Here is an 18,463-nt window from a genome sequence, read left to right on the forward strand (position 1 = left end):
TTGGAGAAGTTAGTGATGTCCATTTGGTGTCGGTGGTGGTTAGATTCTCTAATTCTAAAAGTACTGCCCAAGGTCTAAGAGATAAGAAAAACAAGTAAAAAGAGGCTCATTCTAGTTGCCTATCTAGAATGCTTCAGGTTCCTGTGGCTATGTCCACATGTCTCCCTAGGAAAGGAGGCAGTTCTGCATCTTTCTAAGAGGCATGAGGATGAACAGCAGTTCACTTGGAATTGATTGATTTCCATTCCTCCCATTGATAACGAGTTCAATACTGACTCTTTGCAGACATGAGCATCGGATCTGTGATGGAAATGGATAAGCAAGATGATACACAGCCTGGATGGCATTATGAGTTCAGTCTGTAAGACAGACACTCCTCAATACATAAAAACAGCATCTAGACTTAAGAAAAAACATCTTCCTTTTCCCTATGACCTGCTCTCCCTCTGCAGATACATGCACTGGAGTGGGTATACATTTCTATCTAAACTTCAACATCAGATGAAATTCTATCAACCCTGCAACAAAGAATGCTAGATTGACAGGTTTTACTTGTGAGTGGCATCCCTAGAAAATACACCTCCTTCCTGGTCACTGCTGCTCTGAAGGCGATGCAGCCTTCATCTGGGAATTCTCCCCCTCCAGGGCTTCCAGCCAGCCCCTCACCTGAGTGACCAGAGGGCCTGCCATCTGTGGCTGTGGTGGCTGCACCTGCTGCTGAGGCTGCGGAGAAGGCTGCTGCTGAGGCTGCTGCTGGGATTGTCCCACCATCGTGCTCCGCAGGGGCTGCTGGCTGGCAGGAGGGTTGTATATTGCAGGAGTCCCATCGGGATTCACAAAGGGCTGACCTGCAATGGGATCAGAGCTTGATCCAGGTGAACTTCTCCATCTTTCCCTAACTGAAAGAAGCACTCTGATAGATACTGCAAAATTAGCCTGAAGTGAAGGGGGAGGTGGTGGGAATCCAAACACCAAAACCTCCACCAGAGTGAAAGTTTACTGTTTGTGATCCAAACTAGCTGAGGTTAGATGACAGTGTAAGCCCATAGCAATTTAAGAAGCAGAAAATAAATCCACCATCTTCAGAGAGCTTTGCCAAAGCTCAGTGTTCCTGTGGACAGTGGCATCCAGTGGAGAAACCTGCGGAGAAGCAATTTTCACAAAGCCGACGTGTTGTGCTGCCGGGTACCTCACAGCCATCACTGAGATAACACACACTGAGGGGCATGGCTGCTTCCCATTTACACGACTTCAGCTACCCACAGTCACAAGTTATTTGACCATACATTTATTTTGTTTCCACTAAGCCTTGTTGCCAATTCAGACTCATCATCAGTTCCACAACTACCTAGCCAACAGAACATAATGCATCCATTTGCTCACTTCTCTAAGTGGACATAACCAGGGATTTATAGGTTTCCTATTTTAAAGATGATGCATGATAAACTCATCACAGAATCATCTTGCAATGGAGCTTATATATATACATAAATTATTTTGCCTTAGGAAATACTGCATGTTTCACTATAGCTACTGTTGCTACTAATAATATTGTTTTATATTTGAGGAGTAGTTTTTTTCATTTGCAAAATAGTATCATTTCAGCCTCATGATGATTCTGTGAGGAAGAAAGGTAACCTCTCTGCTTTTCAGAAAAAAAGAAATGAAGGCTCACCAGAAAGAATTCCGGAATACAGAGATGAAAGGAGAGAGAAGGGCAGCAAATGGCAGAGAGGGAAAGAGGAGGTAAAGGAGAGAAAAGCTGATTTCCAACGTGACAGGCACCTTACATGCACCATTTTAGTTCTTCCAACAACCCCATAAATATGCAATCTCATTTTCATTTTGTTCTACTTTTGTTTTCTGATAAAAACATCATCGTTTCCATTTTAGAGATTTTAAAAAAAATCAGGGCTCAGAGGGAGGTGAGAACTTATTCCACAATTAAAAAAAAAAAGTGAGAGAACCAGAAAATTATTTGATCAATAATAAGACTCCAAAGTCCATTCCCTTTTTCTGTTACACCAAAATAACTTAATTGAATTATCTAAGTATACATAATGAGTATATGGCACAAGAAGAAATCTTAGGGTGGGAGAAGAAACAATCAAAATTGGAAGTTATTAATGAATGAATGAGAAGTCAGAAGAGGTATAGGATGTGCTTCAAAGGAGAATCTTACCCATTATTGGCAGAAAAAGGATGAGAAGAAGTAGAACATGGGAAATGGACAGATAAATTGTAGAGCTGCTTGTGAGCATTTTCTTCCTCTTTCGATAGCCCCCGAAGCCCTGATTGGAAAGGAAGACAGGAGGTTTGTCTACCAAGTGGAATTCACAGAAATGTTCTCTAGAAAACTGAGCTAATGCCTGGAAAGAATAGGGCCCCCAGACTGGGGCTGCTGTTTCCAAGAACGGCCTCCACATCTCGGCATCAGGCCGATGCTGCAGACAGATGTCAAGGGCTCCTCAGGCACATAAGCAAAGCCTTGCAGTCTATACACTGCTCTAAGGCACAGGGTTTACATGAACATTCCTATCCAGGGCTAGCAGCATGTGACGGCAGAGACAATAGCCTTTTCTTTAACAATGAAGATGAAGAACAACAAGGAATCAATGTTTATACAAGAAGAATAGCAACAAAAAGGGATGAGGAGAGAGGGCTACAATTGAAAAACTCATCAAGAAGAAACAGAATATTCTAGAAAAAGGAAGTACACATGGTACTCATACAACAAGAACAAATGCTATAAAATGGGAGCTATTTATTCAAATAGGCTACATGAAAGAAATCAGTCCTAAAAGTCATATATTATATAATTCCATTTATTACACATAAGATCAGACAGAACTAATTAATGGGCAATGGAAATCAGAACTGTGGTACTGCTGAGGGGGCATGAGGGAATCTACTGGAAGACTAGACATGTTACATGACTCATTCTGGATCACGTTTACACAGGTGTTCACATATACAAAGATTTACCAAGGCCTAACACTTCCAGTGGGTGCAGGTCACACACTCTACCTATGTGTTTTTATTCCTCAGGAAATTAAATTTAAAAAGTAAAATGGAACAGGTTGGGAGGGCAAATACTGAGGCTGCAGTAACACCAAAGAAAATGCTCATGGGTAAAGAGCAACAGACTTGGTGATCAGACTGTAACAGGAGCGTAGTGTCCTCCATCACTACCAAAGAATTTGAGTGCATGTATATTTGTGTGTATATAACAAGAAGTTTTAAATACTGCATATTTGTGAACATGAGTGACAGGACTAAGGAAGTTCTGATAATAGTTTCATGATCACAGCAATGCTCTGTGATGAGAAAATAAGTGTACCAGAAATATATTCACAGAATGATGACTAAATCTAGAGTTATTTTTTATGTTCTGAATATTCCAGGCACTTGTTTTCTCACCACTGACATTTAATTTTAGCTACCTTTTATTGTTTTACATCTATTTCCTTTCTTAAAAAAAAACAAGTTTGTTCTAGATGCAAAACCTGCAATTCATTTCCTGACAAAGCCAGTCATTTGGGAAAAGATAAAATGTACTTCATTTTTAAAAAAAATAATGCATCAGCCTATTTAGTGCTCTAGTCCTTGGTTTTCCCATTTTTGTTTGTTCTGTATTTAGAAAGACCAAAGAAAAAATTTAGATACTTCACTTTAAAAAAATATCTCCATAGCAGCAATAAGGCTACAATTTTGTTTGAACTTATTTCAAACTCAGTCTCGCTCTGTGCTTACACATATATGTACACACGCGTGCATGCACACACACACACACACACACACACACAAGACAGAAAGCATAAAGAAAGGATATTTACTCTGTGGATTTCAATTTTTAAGAAGTGTGAAAAATGACCTATAATTTGGGTTAAAAACATAACCCCAGCATATTTGGATGTTCTTTTTGATAAATTCTAGATATTCTGCTTGAAATATGATGAATATCCTGTGCAGCAGAAGAAAGAGAAGATTCTAAATAATTGCACACAAACAGTACTAAGGACTCTGGAGTAGACAGCCTGCAGATACTTCTGGAAAGGGGAAGAATGTATACAAAATGGATTTTTTATGCTCACCAAAGAAAGGCAAAGAGAATGAAGGACCTGAGAGAAAGAAGATGAATGCCTGAGTAAAGAACAAAAGCCATTTCTTAGGAAACCTGGGACAGGTAACTATTGGTTTTCAAGTCAGGCAATGACAGCCTTTCTATATTCTATGATTTTTTTTTACCAACCCAGATACAATTTACAACTGAATACAAGCAATTAGTTTGAATGGCAGTTGCTAAAGACTGCAGGAGAAAGAAAAGACTGGTGGGGCCTGGGCCAATTCAACCTAGAGGAGGTTTTCCTGTTGGAAGCAGCAGTAGCAAACCCAGGAGACCCTGGTAGGTGTGCTGGTACAGGTAAGAGAATCCAGTGACAGAGGAAGCCCAGACACCTTGAGTTCAAAGCCCAGTGAGAGAAAAGGACTAAGTGCAGAGTGCTCATTCCTGTCAAAAACATGACATTAGATAAAAAAAAAAAAAAACTGCTCCACAATCCGTATCAGCATGTATAAGGTGTAGCCGACTTTGTTATTTATTTCAGGGAATCAAACAATCAATCAATATTAAATGACTAAATATGGCCTTTCCTTACAAGGAACTTATAAACACGCTGCTAACAAGGAAATGAACCTGAGGGCAATCCACATAAGAACAGCAGTCATATGATCTTGGTTCCTAACACCAAAGAATTTCTGCCACGTGCTTGGCAGAAACTTATGCAGGGAAGGGTGAGAGCTGTGGTTTCTGGGAGTTCACATCAATGACAGTGAAAAATGAGTCCAGGCCAGAGGAGGCCAACTGCCAGTTTCAACAGTAGAGATCAGATGAGAGATTAGGTAGATATACACATACTTACATGCACACCCCCCATATGATTGACATATGGATATAGATATAGCACATCCATGTATATATATGTGAATATATATATGTATATATATATAATATATATATATATATATATATATATATATATATATATATATATATATATATACATGCACATGCCTATTTTCAATTTATAAAAGTAAATGCATTCTAGAAAGAAGAAACATCATAACTCACCTTGCATCTCACCACTCAACTACATTATAAAACACAGTAATACGTTTTCCTTCTGGTCTAGGGATATTTAAATGTCTAGCATTTGTCAGATCAGACAAATGTGTGTGGAGAAACCGTTCAACAGTGTTATTATATCCTTTTCCTTAGTTGAGATCCTTTCAAAAGAGATATTTTGATAACAGCTCTAAGTGACTCCATCCAATGAATAAGAATTGGGACTTGGCACCAGCAGCACTCCTTTTTCTATAAACAAGATTATAGATGATAATATACACATACCCATGCACAACCATGCTATCATTACAAATAATATTCCTACATTATACCCTAAAAATACTCTATTGAGCCTTTTTGAAACACTCTGTAATTTTCCTTAAAACAAACCACTCAAAACAAATGTTTAATATGTGTTTTTTTTTTTTCCTGCAAGTCCTCTATCTCAATTAAAAGTGAAAGAATTTAAGCCAACAGAGTCAGATCAGACTTTGATCAGTGCCCAGAGTAATGGATACAATCCTGGTCTTCTTGTAATTTCCTTTGTAGTGCTTACAATCATCCAAATAAAATAAAAGCAATCCAAAAATCCTCCTTAGAAGTATCTAATCTGGAGCTTTCAAATGGTTTTCAATAAAACGATTATTTCCTTCTTTTCCCTCAAGCTTATGGCATTTTCAAAATGTCTCAATCAAACACCATACTTTGAGAATGTGCCATATGTTTTATGAAAATTCAGCAATTATTCAAGTCACTACTTTACTATAGTTTTTGTGTTCTCTGAATTTCCCAATTACTAGTAGAACTATATATGCAAGAAGATGGAGTCAGATTATTTTTATGAGATACTCATCCAACATCGCATTTTAAAACTTAGATAATTGAAGAAACATTCTGGAATGATCTAAACTCAACCTTGGATCTATTTCAAGATGGTTCCATTCCCCGCCCCCCCCACCCCAGTCACTAATAAAGTCCTCTCAGGAAGTGACTCATCACTGCCAAGCTTTGTAAGGCAAGGATTCTCTACCACAGCACTGCTGACATTTTCAACAAGATAACCCTCTGCTGGGAGGGGCTGCTCTGTGCCTCTGGGGAATATAAGCAGCATTTGTGGCCTCTACCTACTGGCACCAGTAACATCCCCCTTCCTCCTTATGTCATGATAATCAAAATGTCTGGATGCTGCCAACTTTGCTTCCTCAGGGGCATGGACAAAATTGCCTCTTATTTAGAAGTTTCCTCTACAAAGCAAATGTTCCTCAGTTTTTCAAAAACAATTTTCCAAAACCAGTCTGGGTCTATTATCCCTAAAATACATAAAACTTTGCTCTGTTTTTACCCCTCTTTATTATTGCTATTTTGTTTTTGTTTTTTTTTTTAATTCCTTACAAGAGTTGGGAGAAGTTCTAAGGTGAGAGAGCTACTTCTATATAGAAGAATCCACTGTCTCTCACTGGATTCCTCAAGTTTCCAGAATATCTTTGGATGCAAAAATCTGTTTTGACATAATATAGGCTGACCAGGAATTGGGTCTGAGAAATACAGGGTTTTAATTAGTATACACCAGCTCATTGCACTATGGTCTCTGATATTTCTTCCCAGGAATACATGAGAGATACCATGGTCAGGGAAAAAGAGACAGAGAGAAAATTGGATCTTCTGCAATGTTTCTGTATTGCTATAGATATGGAAATATCAATGAACTGTAGGCCTATCCCTCCTAAACAAAGATGCTGCACTGCATTCATGCATTCATCTCTCCTACTCAGGTATTTTCAGAAAACTTACTAGAAAATTCATAAAATCAAACACAACAACCAACCACTGATAATCTTGCATCTCTGTTAAAATAGGTCATAACTAACCTGTGTGTGGATTAAGGAGGATGCTTCCGGGCGGGATGCCTGTTGCAGCTTCAAGTGGAAGGAGGATGTAGCTGGTGCTGCTGGGAGGGACTTGGCCCCCCACTGCATTCTCTGGATAGGGCACACAGCCAGGAGATCCAGCTGCCATGCCCGAGACCAGGGGTGTGCTCTGGAGAGGTGGATGGGTACGGGACAGCGATCCTGAAGAGCCTGCACTGCTGGAAGACTCAGAACCTGGCATAGCGATATGAATCAACAAGTCATTTGGTACACAACATAGAGGACAAGGAACATGGATCTTTGTCTAAAGGCTTACTTTTCTATAACCCATCGTTAAAGTAACTGAGGTGCTTGCCACAGGACAAGATTAATAATGTTTAACTAAATATTGGGCCCACATTTCGTTGAAATCATTGCTACATATTTTTCATGGGTCTATTTTGTTTGGAAAGAGGCATTCAGATGAGCACTCTCAGCTCTCAGCTTTTCCACATACCACTGGGGTAATAAATTGGGAAATGGTATCTTGAAGCTCTGAACTCAGTACTTGTGAATTCTCATATCCTTGAATAACTAATGCCATAGAGATGTCTCAATGAGTTGCAGTGGTAAGAATAACATGAATAGGATAGGGGTTGAAGACAATGCAGCCTAAGAAGGAATCCTAGTACATCCTGAATATGTGCATGGTTCTAAAGTACTGTTTCTCCAACACCCAGCTGAGTTTTGAAGGGGGGGATCATGAGGAACAACCTTTTTCTCTCATACGTGAGTAGAAAAACTAGATCATTCCTCTTGGGAGCATAGCACGAAAGAATGAACAAATCTAAAAAGCAAATAGCATCTTTTTTTCAAGGAATGGAATGGTTTAGGAGAATATGTACAGGACTGAAAGTGTCAGGGAGACATGGATAAATCAGGATGCTGACTCTTTCTAACCAGCTGACCAGGCGAAACTTTTAAACTACTGAAAATTAATTTTCTTTTGTAGAATGATAGAACAACATAGAATTTAAGGATTTAAGTTAAAAAAAATGGGAGAAACCAAATATTGGGCTTGGTATAAACAGATGATGGGCATTATTATTAGTGTTAACAAGACATATTTAAGTGCTTAAATTTTGTACTGTATTCCACATATTTGAAGAACTCTTTTTAACGTAGTCGATGGCTGGAATAAGGACAACTTGGCTTTCATAATGATCAAGCATCCTTCAGTTGGAATTGAGTATTCTCAATTCTCAATTCTCAGAAGAGTACAAATATAGGGGATGTTTATGTGTTTCCAAAATATGAAGACAACTGGGTCAACGTGTAGAATCCACCAAGTAGAAATGATCCCTAATCATATAGTGTCTCCCTCCACTGTAGACAAAAAAAGAAAACATCTGTCGTATCCCATGTCTACTGGGCACTCTCTGCCTTTCAATGCAGCAAGAGCCAAACAGCTCCAGCAGCATCAAACATAGCTGTTCTGGGTACTAAGTATTAACCAGAGCATTAGAGAGAAGATACACCAAACTAAATTCTCATTATTGTAAATTCAAGCTAATAGGTGATCTGGATAATAACATGGTTTGCAAAATGTAGTAAAAACATTTATTAAGTCATCCCACAACTATTGATTTGTGTCATTCAAAATATGTTCCTCTGTGTCATAAAAGATCAAAAAATACAAGCAATAGTTATCATTCTTTTCAAGATTCTGAAAATACCCTCTTAGCTTAACTGGAGACTTTCTAAAATAAGTGAAAAGTGGATAGGACTATGACATGAAATTGCAGAGAAGAGGGGCAATTGGAAAGTCAGACAACTTTCAAGAAGGAAAACAGTAGTATTTATCAAGCACTTAGTATGTGTAAGCACCTGGATAAACATTTTAATAATAATTACTACTAACTACTACCTGTATAGATAGGGAAAGTGAACACAGAGAAGTTGATAACCTAAGTAGCTCATAGAGTTAGATAATGACAGAGCTGGGATTTGATCTAGGAAAACAGCCTCACCTTTTATGATGACTCTTCACTGCCTCCCCAATGTGTGCAAGGTGTATAACATGGGAAATCACAAGTGTCCTCAGCTGGGCATCTTCTCTGCTTTTCCCATGACTTGGTTATTAATAGTGATAAAGCTTTAGGTTAATTCAGGATGCTACCTCTGAGTAGTTTAGAATGCTCATGAGGTTCTGAATAATATATGGGGAGAAAAATAAAGGATATAAAATAATATTGAAAATGCTAAGCATAGTTTTGAGATCACAGCACTGAAATTATGATTTGGGAGTCACAGTCTCAATGCAGATTGTCGTGTTTGCTTATAGATGCACTATGAAATAATACAACAACACCTTGCATCCAGATGCTTAAAGTCATGTAACATTGTTTTCACTTATCTCCAGGCTGAGGAGTTAGACAGCGAGAGGAGCTGGGGCCAAGGATGCACCTTCCGAATCTGAGTTGAGGTGTGGGCTAGGGCTGGCTTGGGTATGTGTTGGGGGAGGATGCATACAGAAAATGAACAACCAAAGCCAAATCCGAAGCGTGAGTTCATTTTGGCTTCAGAAAAATGACCATCAACCATTAATGACAATATTTTCCTCTGTCACTTGGGGGAAAAGTAACAGCATCAATAGAAAAGAGCAGGAAACAATTCAAATGATTTGATGTTGGAGGTGGAAAGAAATAAGAAGATTAAAGTTGAATTAAGTTCTCAACACTTGAAATCAAGACATAAAGACCAAAGATCCTCAGAGGGAAGCTCAGCAATAAACATGAAGCTAAGGCTTTTTAACTGGCCTTTCAGTTTGGTGCATAACCATCTGTGTCTGCCTTGTAAGGATCTTATCAGCTAGAATCTGTAGAGCTGTAGTCTACTCACAGGCAGCCCAGCTTTAATGCTGGATGTATTAACAATAATAATAAAATGCAAAGATTAGATATATTCAAATGGTTAAAATCAATTGAAATTGATATTTAAAAATTTTAGGATTTTGGTTGCTGCAAGTTGAAAGTGTTCCAGTTTTCCCTTGTTCAGAGGCTTAATGATGGCTTTGGTCAGTATATAAATGGTATGTCAGAATTTAAATGGTACATGCAACAAGCAAGGTGCTAATCACTCCTTATGACTGTCTAGTTTAATTTTGATAGCAACCTCATTTTGAAAATGAGAGCTGATCCCCAGGCAGGCTAAATGCATTTTCCAAGGCTCACATAGTGTGTGGTGGAGTCTCAGTTCAAACCTCGGCAACTTGACTACATGAACCAAGTTCTAAGTCTCTGGGTTATTCGTTCACCATCATGTCACTTATGTGAGAGCCAGGGTCCTGACCAAGCCGGTGCCAAGTACTTCCAGACACAGAAATTTGATGTTAAGCATCAGATAGAGCACCAATTTTCCAGGATATATAAAGAACTAAAAAAAACTTAACACCAAAAAAACAAACAACCCAATCAATAAATGGGCTAAGGAGCTTGAACAGACACTTCTCAGAAGACAATATACAATCGATCAAGGAATGTATGAAAAAAAGTTCAACATCTCAAGTAATTAAAGAAATGCAAATCAAAACTACTCTTAAGATTTCATCTCACTCTAGTCAGAATGGCAGTTATCAATAATACAAACAACAATAAGTGTTGGCAAGGATGTGGGGGGAAAGGCATGCTCATACATTGCTGGTGGGACTGCAAATTGGTGCAGCCAATCTGGAAAGCAGTATGGAGATTCCTTAGAAAATTTGGAATGGAACCACCATTTGACCCAGCTATTCCAGGACTTATAAACAGCATACTGCAGTGATGCAGCCATGTCAATGTTCATAGTAGCTCAATTCACAATAGCCAAACTGTGGAACCAACCTGGATGCCCTTCAATAGATGAATGGATAAAGAAACTGTGGTATATATACACTACTGTATATTACTCAGCAATGAAAGAGAATAAAATCATGGCATTTGCAGGTAAATGGATTGATTTAGAGAATATCATGCTAAGTGAAGTAGGCTAATCCCCCCCAAAAAAAAAACCAAAGGTAAATGTTGTCTCTGATAAGTGGATGATAATCTAGAATATGGAAGCAGGGGTGAGGAGGGTGAGTAGGAGCACACACTCATACATTGCGGGTGAACTCACTCTTTGGATTTGGGCGTGGGATGAGTGGAGGAACTTTGGTTGGGGCACAGGGGAGAAGGGGAGGGAGCATGGGGGTAAGAAAGATAGTAGAATGAGATGGACATCATTACCCTAGGTACGTGTATAATTGCACGAATGGTGTGACCCTACTTTGGGTACAACCAGAGAAATAAAAAATTGTGCTCCATTTCTACAATGAATCAAGGCACACTTTGCTGTCATGTATAACTGATTGAATGAATGAATGAATGAATGAATGAATGAATTTGATGTTAGGGCAGTTTATGATAGGGAAAGGAAGAATACATCAGAGTGGCTAGGTGACTCAGATGAACTCTCAAGAGAAACAGAAGAAAAAGGAGAAATGGGAAAAGAGGAGAAAAGAGATCACAAAGCAAAGAAAAAAATCCAAACCAATAGAACTGGGCTGGAAGGAAGCAGCATGAGCTGATTCCAGGGGCAGGGTGGGGGGTTGGGAGATGAGGCAGGGAGCAGTGTAGAGGGCCGGTCCCAGGTTTTAGTTTCTTGCCTGCTTCTTTCTAGCTTAGTCTTCTTCAGGAAATGATTCCTCCTTAGGCCTCAGAATACTTTTCTGTGAAATGCAAGCCCTATACTAAATACAAGGGGAACAGTGAAAAAGAAGGTGGCTTGAAGTTTCCCTTACTTGACCTAAACCGAGGCAGGTTCCTTCCAACCAGAAGCCCCTCACCTCACCTTTGTTAAAGTATTTCTTGTGCCTTTAATACATAAATCTGTCCTCTCTAACTTTCCCATGCTCATCCCAATGTTTAAAATCTCTCCCACTTTGATTTCAGTGGAGCTATTTCGGTCTCCCCTATTGGGACTGCCTTAACCCTTATTGTAAGAGCTCTCAACAAAGTTTCCGTTGCTTATTTAACCCATGCAGAACTACTTTTCTTTAACAAGAATCCCAAACCACAAAGGTTCTTTTTTTTTCTGAATTAATTAATTCAAGAAAATATTTCCAGATCAGGGCAGGGAGGGTGTGGACACAGTCAGTAGAAGAACCCACGGTTTCCAAAATTACAGCAGAAAGAAAGTTTACCAGCATAGTACATATTAGCATAATACTAGGATGCATTAGCAATAGCAAGAAAGATTAACAAGAAGAGAAAGTAGGGAAAGGATTAGGCACCCATACAGTATGCAAAAACAGGATGTAGTCAAGGAATGTGACAACAGGGAGGATGCTCTGGCACCTGGAAAACCACTGGCCATGACACCAAAGATTATTAAAGCCAAAGGACATCTTGTATCTCTACAAAAGCTATTTGCAAAGTGTGGTTGCTCAAGAAAGAGCACTGTCTATTATCTGGAAAGTTAGACATGCACATTTCTGGGCCCCACTCCTCAGCTGCTGCCTCAGAATCTCTGGGGCAGGACCTACAATCTGTGATTTAACAAGTCCTTCAGCTGATTCAGGTGCAGCTAAAGTGGAGAACCCCTGTTCCAGAGTGAAATGGTGGATGATAATAAAACAGTAGTGTTTGACCAATATAAGAAGAAATCAATTCACTCCTATTTCTCAACTATATTGCCATTACCAAGAAAAAGTGAGGTTGCAGTACAAACATCATTCAAGTGCTCTTCATAAGGACAATGTAATGGCAACATGACCTCCACAGATGCATGCCAGACATGTGGATGTGCTTGTACTTTCAGTCCTCAGTAAGATGCTTTCAACTAAAATGTAGGAAAGCATGCTTCTGGCATGGAAAAAAAGTCTCATTATTACCTACTTAAAGCTGAAACCCATGTAATTAAAAGAGGAGAAGAGTAACTTAAATGTCAAACTCCAGACTCAGTCTCTGAAAGTTTTTTAAAAAGTTTGCAATTCTACCTGAACAATGAAGTACAAGACATAAAAAAAAGAAAAAGAAAAGAAACTTGTGCTGATCTGAAGCTCCATGACAGCAAAACTGACAGCTTTACTTCATAAAACCATCTTGGGAAATTGTAAGTTTGTTTTGACATCCTATCTTGAGCTTCTTTAAAAAAAAATTTTTTTTCCCCCCTTTCCATGCCTACACCTTGACAAGCTTTCAAATGGAGACACTTAAATTAAAAGAGGAAATATATATATATTGAGCACTTACAATCTCTAATCATTCTTCAAAGAACATGGCATTTTAGCATTCTTCAAGTGTATTAAATGTTTCCAAAGAGCTTTGCTAGGGACGTGATTGGGGGTTGGTGCGTGGAAAATGATGATTAATTTTAAAATCTTAAGAGCTCTTTTGGTGAGCTGGAATTTTTAAGTGCACTATTTAAGATACTTGGTTTCTGCATTTTAAGGTTTAAAAGTATTTAACCTTTCTTAGTTTATGAGAGCTCAAGAGCACCACAGTGGATTTTCTTGACTTCAGCTGCTGCAGTAGTGGGATACGAGAGCAATTAATTAGAGTAGGAAATCAAGAACTCCACAACTGGTGAACAGAATTCACAGGAAGACAGCATGAGTCCCCTGGATCTAAGAAGCACCACATAAGTATATTGTAGTGACTGTTAATTGTATGAATGCTATTCATTTTCTTCTTATGTGGGAAAACATAGGATAATTTTGTGGGAGGAATATGTCAACAAAGTAATCATGTTAAACCATCAGTGTAATGAAGGGATTTTGCAGAATTCCTTCCTCACCTGCCCTAGCCCAAGTGCAAAGTATGGTGGGGAAAGGATTCCCAATGCAGGGCAGCCCATGACTATACACTCCAACTGGGGTATCCATTCATCATTACCATCCCTGCCCAAGTTTCCACTCACCTGCAACCCGAAGCCCAGGAATGTTCCCCCAGCATATCCTAACACCTAGGGCAGATCATTGAATCACAGTTCTCAGCTCGTGCCCCTAGTAATAGTTGGGGAGTCTGCTTTTTCTCAGTTCTCAACTCCCGCCCCTAGTAATAGGGAGTCTGCTTTTCGAAGGCAAAACCAAGTGTCATGCTTCCATCAATTTAAAACTGGTCAAATAGTTCTTGATCCTGGTTCTCCTGGATCTCCCATCATCACTCACCTCCTAAAGACTGTCCATGCTAACTTGAATGATATACCTAACTCAAAGTATCACTATTGCCCAGGGCGGTGGTGTATGCCTCTAAGTCCAACCACTCAGAAGATGGAGGCAGAAGGACCACAAGTGTGAGGCCAGCCTGGGCACCTTAGTGAGACCCTCTCAAAAAAAAAAAAAAAGAGAAAAGAAAAGAAAGAGCTGAGAATGTAGCTCAGTGTAGGGCACTGACTTAACATTTGTGAGGTCCTAGATTCAATCCCAAGTACACCCCCCCACACACACACACAAAATAAATAAATGAATAAAAACTAAAAAAACAATGTATATATGATATATAATACATATTTTTGCATGTATATACATATATATCACTTTATCTATCTATATCACTATATCTACATGTATATATCTATATCCATCTAACTATATAAAATTATTTATTTTGGGAGAAAAAAATCACAGAAATAAAAAAAGGCACATACTCAGAAAATCTAAACCTCTCTAAGACTCACTTAAATGTAAAACAGGCATGAAAATATTAAATGGCAATAATAAAAATGAATGAGTGTTTCCTGGGTACTTATAATGTTCCAGGTATTATTCAAGTGGCTTTGAAAATCTTTATGCTTTTAGTCTTGATAACCTTACAACATGGATACTATTATTTCCATATCTCAAATGAGGAAACAGGCAGACATAGGCAAGTGACTTACTGAGTATCATATTGACAGTATGTTAATACAAGAACCAAATCTATAAATATTTTAATATGGATAGCTGCAAGGAATAAGTCTTAGTATTCAATTGAAAAACAATAGCTAACTTTAATAGTTGCTATGTGTAAGTGCCATGGTAATCATTTTTATGAAAGTGATTTAATTTCAACTTCAATTAAGTTTACCGGGAAAACTTAAGTTTAAGTAACTGAATGTAAATGAAGTAAATTTCAAGTCTACTGATGTGGGTTCAAGTAATATTCTACGATAACCTACATTTTATAGATAAGGAAACTGAAGATTAATGAGTTCAAGAACTTGACTTAGGTGCACAGCAAGAGAGGGTGGCCTATTAAAACCGTACCTTCTAATTGCCTAGAATGTGATGTAATCAATGACATTGTTATTAGTTAATTCAAAGAGAGAACGGTGACAGGAAGGGTTAGGTAGAACCCCGAAACACCAGAGGACATAAACCCATTCAGTACTAACTACCTGTTTTGGACAGCTTCCCAGAACTCCTGGTACTAGACGTACTGTCACCCCTGGTCAGCACCGTGATGCCCCCAAAACTCGCCGTCTTGGTCATAGTGGGCTTCAGATTGCGGTTGGAGCTGTCGGAGTCTGTGCTGCTCCAGGCCCTCTGGTGGTCCGACCACTTGAGTTCATTCTCCGAGCTGCTCTGCCGACTCCCAGATGTTCTCCCTGAGCTATCTCTGTTGCCCCTGGAGCATGGCCATCAGAAAGACGCACAGGAACAGAGTTACGGTGCACAAACGGGGTGGGTGGGCATAGATGGGGCCTTTCTTGGAAGAGTCATCTATGCAAGACCCTTCTTGTTAACCCTTTAATTAAGCCACTGGCTCCCCCAAACACTGCTACGAGCACCTTGATGATGTATAGACAGATAACACATCACATATGACACACATGTCACAAACAGAAAAACCAAACCTAGGAATGTCACATGATCCTTCTGCCAGGGAAGAAGAAGTAACTAGAAAAACATGGCATAGAATATAATTGTTACCTTCTCTTGCAGAGAGGATAGGGGGATAAGTTCTCGTGAGCCAATCCAACAATGAATTCATGTTCAGAGGTAACTATAATTTTAAATGATTCTAAAAGGAATTCCCACGAAAGAAGGGTATTCTTTTTTTTTTTTTTTTTTCTGTTTCTTCAGCCGTGAATAATTGGCTTGGAAAATCCATACAGGTCCAGAGAAGCTACTTATTAGTCTGTTTTGCAACTTTATGATACGTATCTGAACTCACAAAGGATATGACAGACAGCACAGAAGTCACAGAAATTGCTAACCCCTGGTAAGAATTACTCCTGATGAGTTTAACCTTCATGGTAGAGGAAATAGCCTTTTAATCCTTTTCACACAGAAAAGCCTGTGAAAACAACAGTGTCAACACTATACGCCATACACTGACAAGAAGCTTTCCAGAGGGGTCAGTGGAAATACCAGAAATATCTTGAAGTGAAAGATCATACTTGTTCAAAATTCAAATACAGTGAATGCACTAGAGGTAATCCAATAGCTAGAAGTGAATTTTGAAGCCTCCAGAGTAATTTAAAGAGTATGCAAAGCTGCATGTGTTCTATTAAGAAACTTGATAAAAAAAACAATTGCATTTTCATTGGTTTCCAATGTGCTCGAAAAGTAACTTCGTTAATATTTCTGAAGATGGAAATAACCCATCGATAAAATATCCTAAGATTCTTGTAGATTATAAAGAAGTGAAAGGGGACATATATCATGGGCAATAAATATGGCCCTTAATTTTATATCAGTATAAAATGTGACATGTTCAAGTCCTGAATCCAGTCTCATAACTGTGATCCAGGAGCTTTGTTTAAAATATTCTTTTAAAGACAATAATTTTATTGCTATTGAGATATGCTAGAGGTCTGCATAGCTCATTTAAACACTCACCAACTACACTCTGCAGAAGGTGCACAGAAATTTAGGTTTTGCTTCAAATGGATCCAAGAGATAATAAAAATGAAATAGCTAATCTGTGACAGGAACTTCATCAAGCAAGGGGAGAAAGTGAAACAGAAAACTCACAAAACAAAAAAAAACATTTTCAAAGAGAACACTGGATGAAAACACTCCATGCCCTGCCACCTGCCCCACCTCCCCATCAATGTTTCCTTACACTCTCTGTTCTCAGAACCTCAGGTCCTTGGTTTAGAAATAAGAACCATCTGAAAAAGACCAGGCTGCAGGAGGAAGTACCCTCAGCAATGGCCAGGTAATTTTAGTTCTTACATTCCTTCAAAATATAAGAAAGCTATGGGAGATAGGATACAGAAAAACTGCCCTTTCAAGAATTTGATGCTTCATTCCTGATAGTTTTTCTTTCCATATCCAAATTCAACTTCATTCTTCTCCTGTGTAATTCTGATTATGTTGCCCCTTCTTTGACAAGGTCTGGCTAAATCATTACTTAGCAATTATGAATTCACCAGGTATATGAGAATAATCTCATTTGTAGTTAATTTGGAATATTTACTATAGAAAAACACTGGCTTGCATGTGGGATGGTCCCTAACCTCAGTATGTAGGATACATCAGAAGAAGTGAGTAGTGAACCCTTTTTCCCATCACTAGTTCTGCTGCAGTATGCCTCTCCCCACGACCTGTGCATATCCATGTGAGGAATCCAGACTTCTATATGTCAGCATAGCCTAGAATTTCTTTGCAAAGGAGATAAGCACCACTCTCCCTGGATGCAAATTAGTCCTGTGTTGTACTCTACACCCTTTCACCTCGTAGAGCTATTTCTAGAGAGAAGAGAGGTCTTCTAGACTGGCCTCATCATTTGGTCAGTAAGACAACCTGAGATTTTCTTAGCTTTATTACTTTGATTACTGACTCAACTCATCATCCCAAGCCAAGATCTGTGCATTTTTAAAATAAGTTGCTGCTTCCGGGAGTTAGCATTAATGAGATTCAAAATAGCATGTGAATCTATTTTATGGTTGTAGGTGTTCACACACTGAAACATATTTTGTACTACTCTATTCATTGATTATTTAGCCTAACAATGGCAGGGTGATGCCCAGAATTGAATTTCATATCTGTCAGAGTGTGAAATCATAGACTTTATAGAAAAACATGTCTGACAGGTGTTTCACTTTCCCTCTTAAATTCAATGCTGGACCCCTCTAACTAGAATCCAGGAAAACAGTAGGAATAGAATATCCAGTCATTGGAGGTGGCCCTTTCATAGGCAACTAGAATTTAAACCTAGGAGAGACACAAAGCACATACTCTAAATTCAGTCTGTGCTGATTAACAACTGATGTGTCCATTTTCTTACATTTATGAACATTGTAATTTTTTTGCCCAAGTTATGGATGATGTGCACTCTGGATTGCCTTCACAACTGTGTAGGTGGCTTGTGCTAAGTTGTCTTTCTGAGTTTCTGTCCTTGGTCATTTTGGTAGGTGATGGAATCTATGTTTAGGATGTCTGACCTAAATATAGGGCAACTCCTCAAAGAGGGAAGTTTGGGCCCTGTGTAAACCTAACGTCCTCTTGGGGGTGAAATGCATGTTTTTAATCTATATTAGC

General features: G+C 38.8%; 1 protein-coding gene across 45 annotated transcripts in view; it reads right to left on the reverse strand.

Annotated features, from left to right (window-relative positions):
• Arpp21 (cAMP regulated phosphoprotein 21) overlaps nt 1–18,463 on the reverse strand; it is a 148,183-nt gene that overhangs the window by 48,602 nt on the left and 81,118 nt on the right. For 23 of the 45 annotated variants that reach the window (XM_048795157.1, XM_048795180.1, XM_048795178.1 and 20 more), the window contains 3 exons: nt 15,370–15,599; nt 6,994–7,227; nt 667–848 (listed from right to left, as the gene is read on the reverse strand). In XM_048795157.1, the coding sequence (XP_048651114.1) occupies nt 667–848; nt 6,994–7,227; nt 15,370–15,599 (646 nt within the window). Of the gene's footprint in view, nt 1–666; nt 849–6,993; nt 7,228–15,366; nt 15,600–18,463 lie in introns of those variants that run through there. The other 22 variants (XM_048795149.1, XM_048795174.1, XM_048795147.1 and 19 more) reach the window with 4 other exon arrangements.

The sequence above is a fragment of the Marmota marmota genome, unplaced genomic scaffold, assembly GCF_001458135.2.
Source record: "Marmota marmota marmota unplaced genomic scaffold, marMar, whole genome shotgun sequence".
Classification (NCBI taxonomy): Eukaryota; Metazoa; Chordata; class Mammalia; order Rodentia; family Sciuridae; genus Marmota; species Marmota marmota.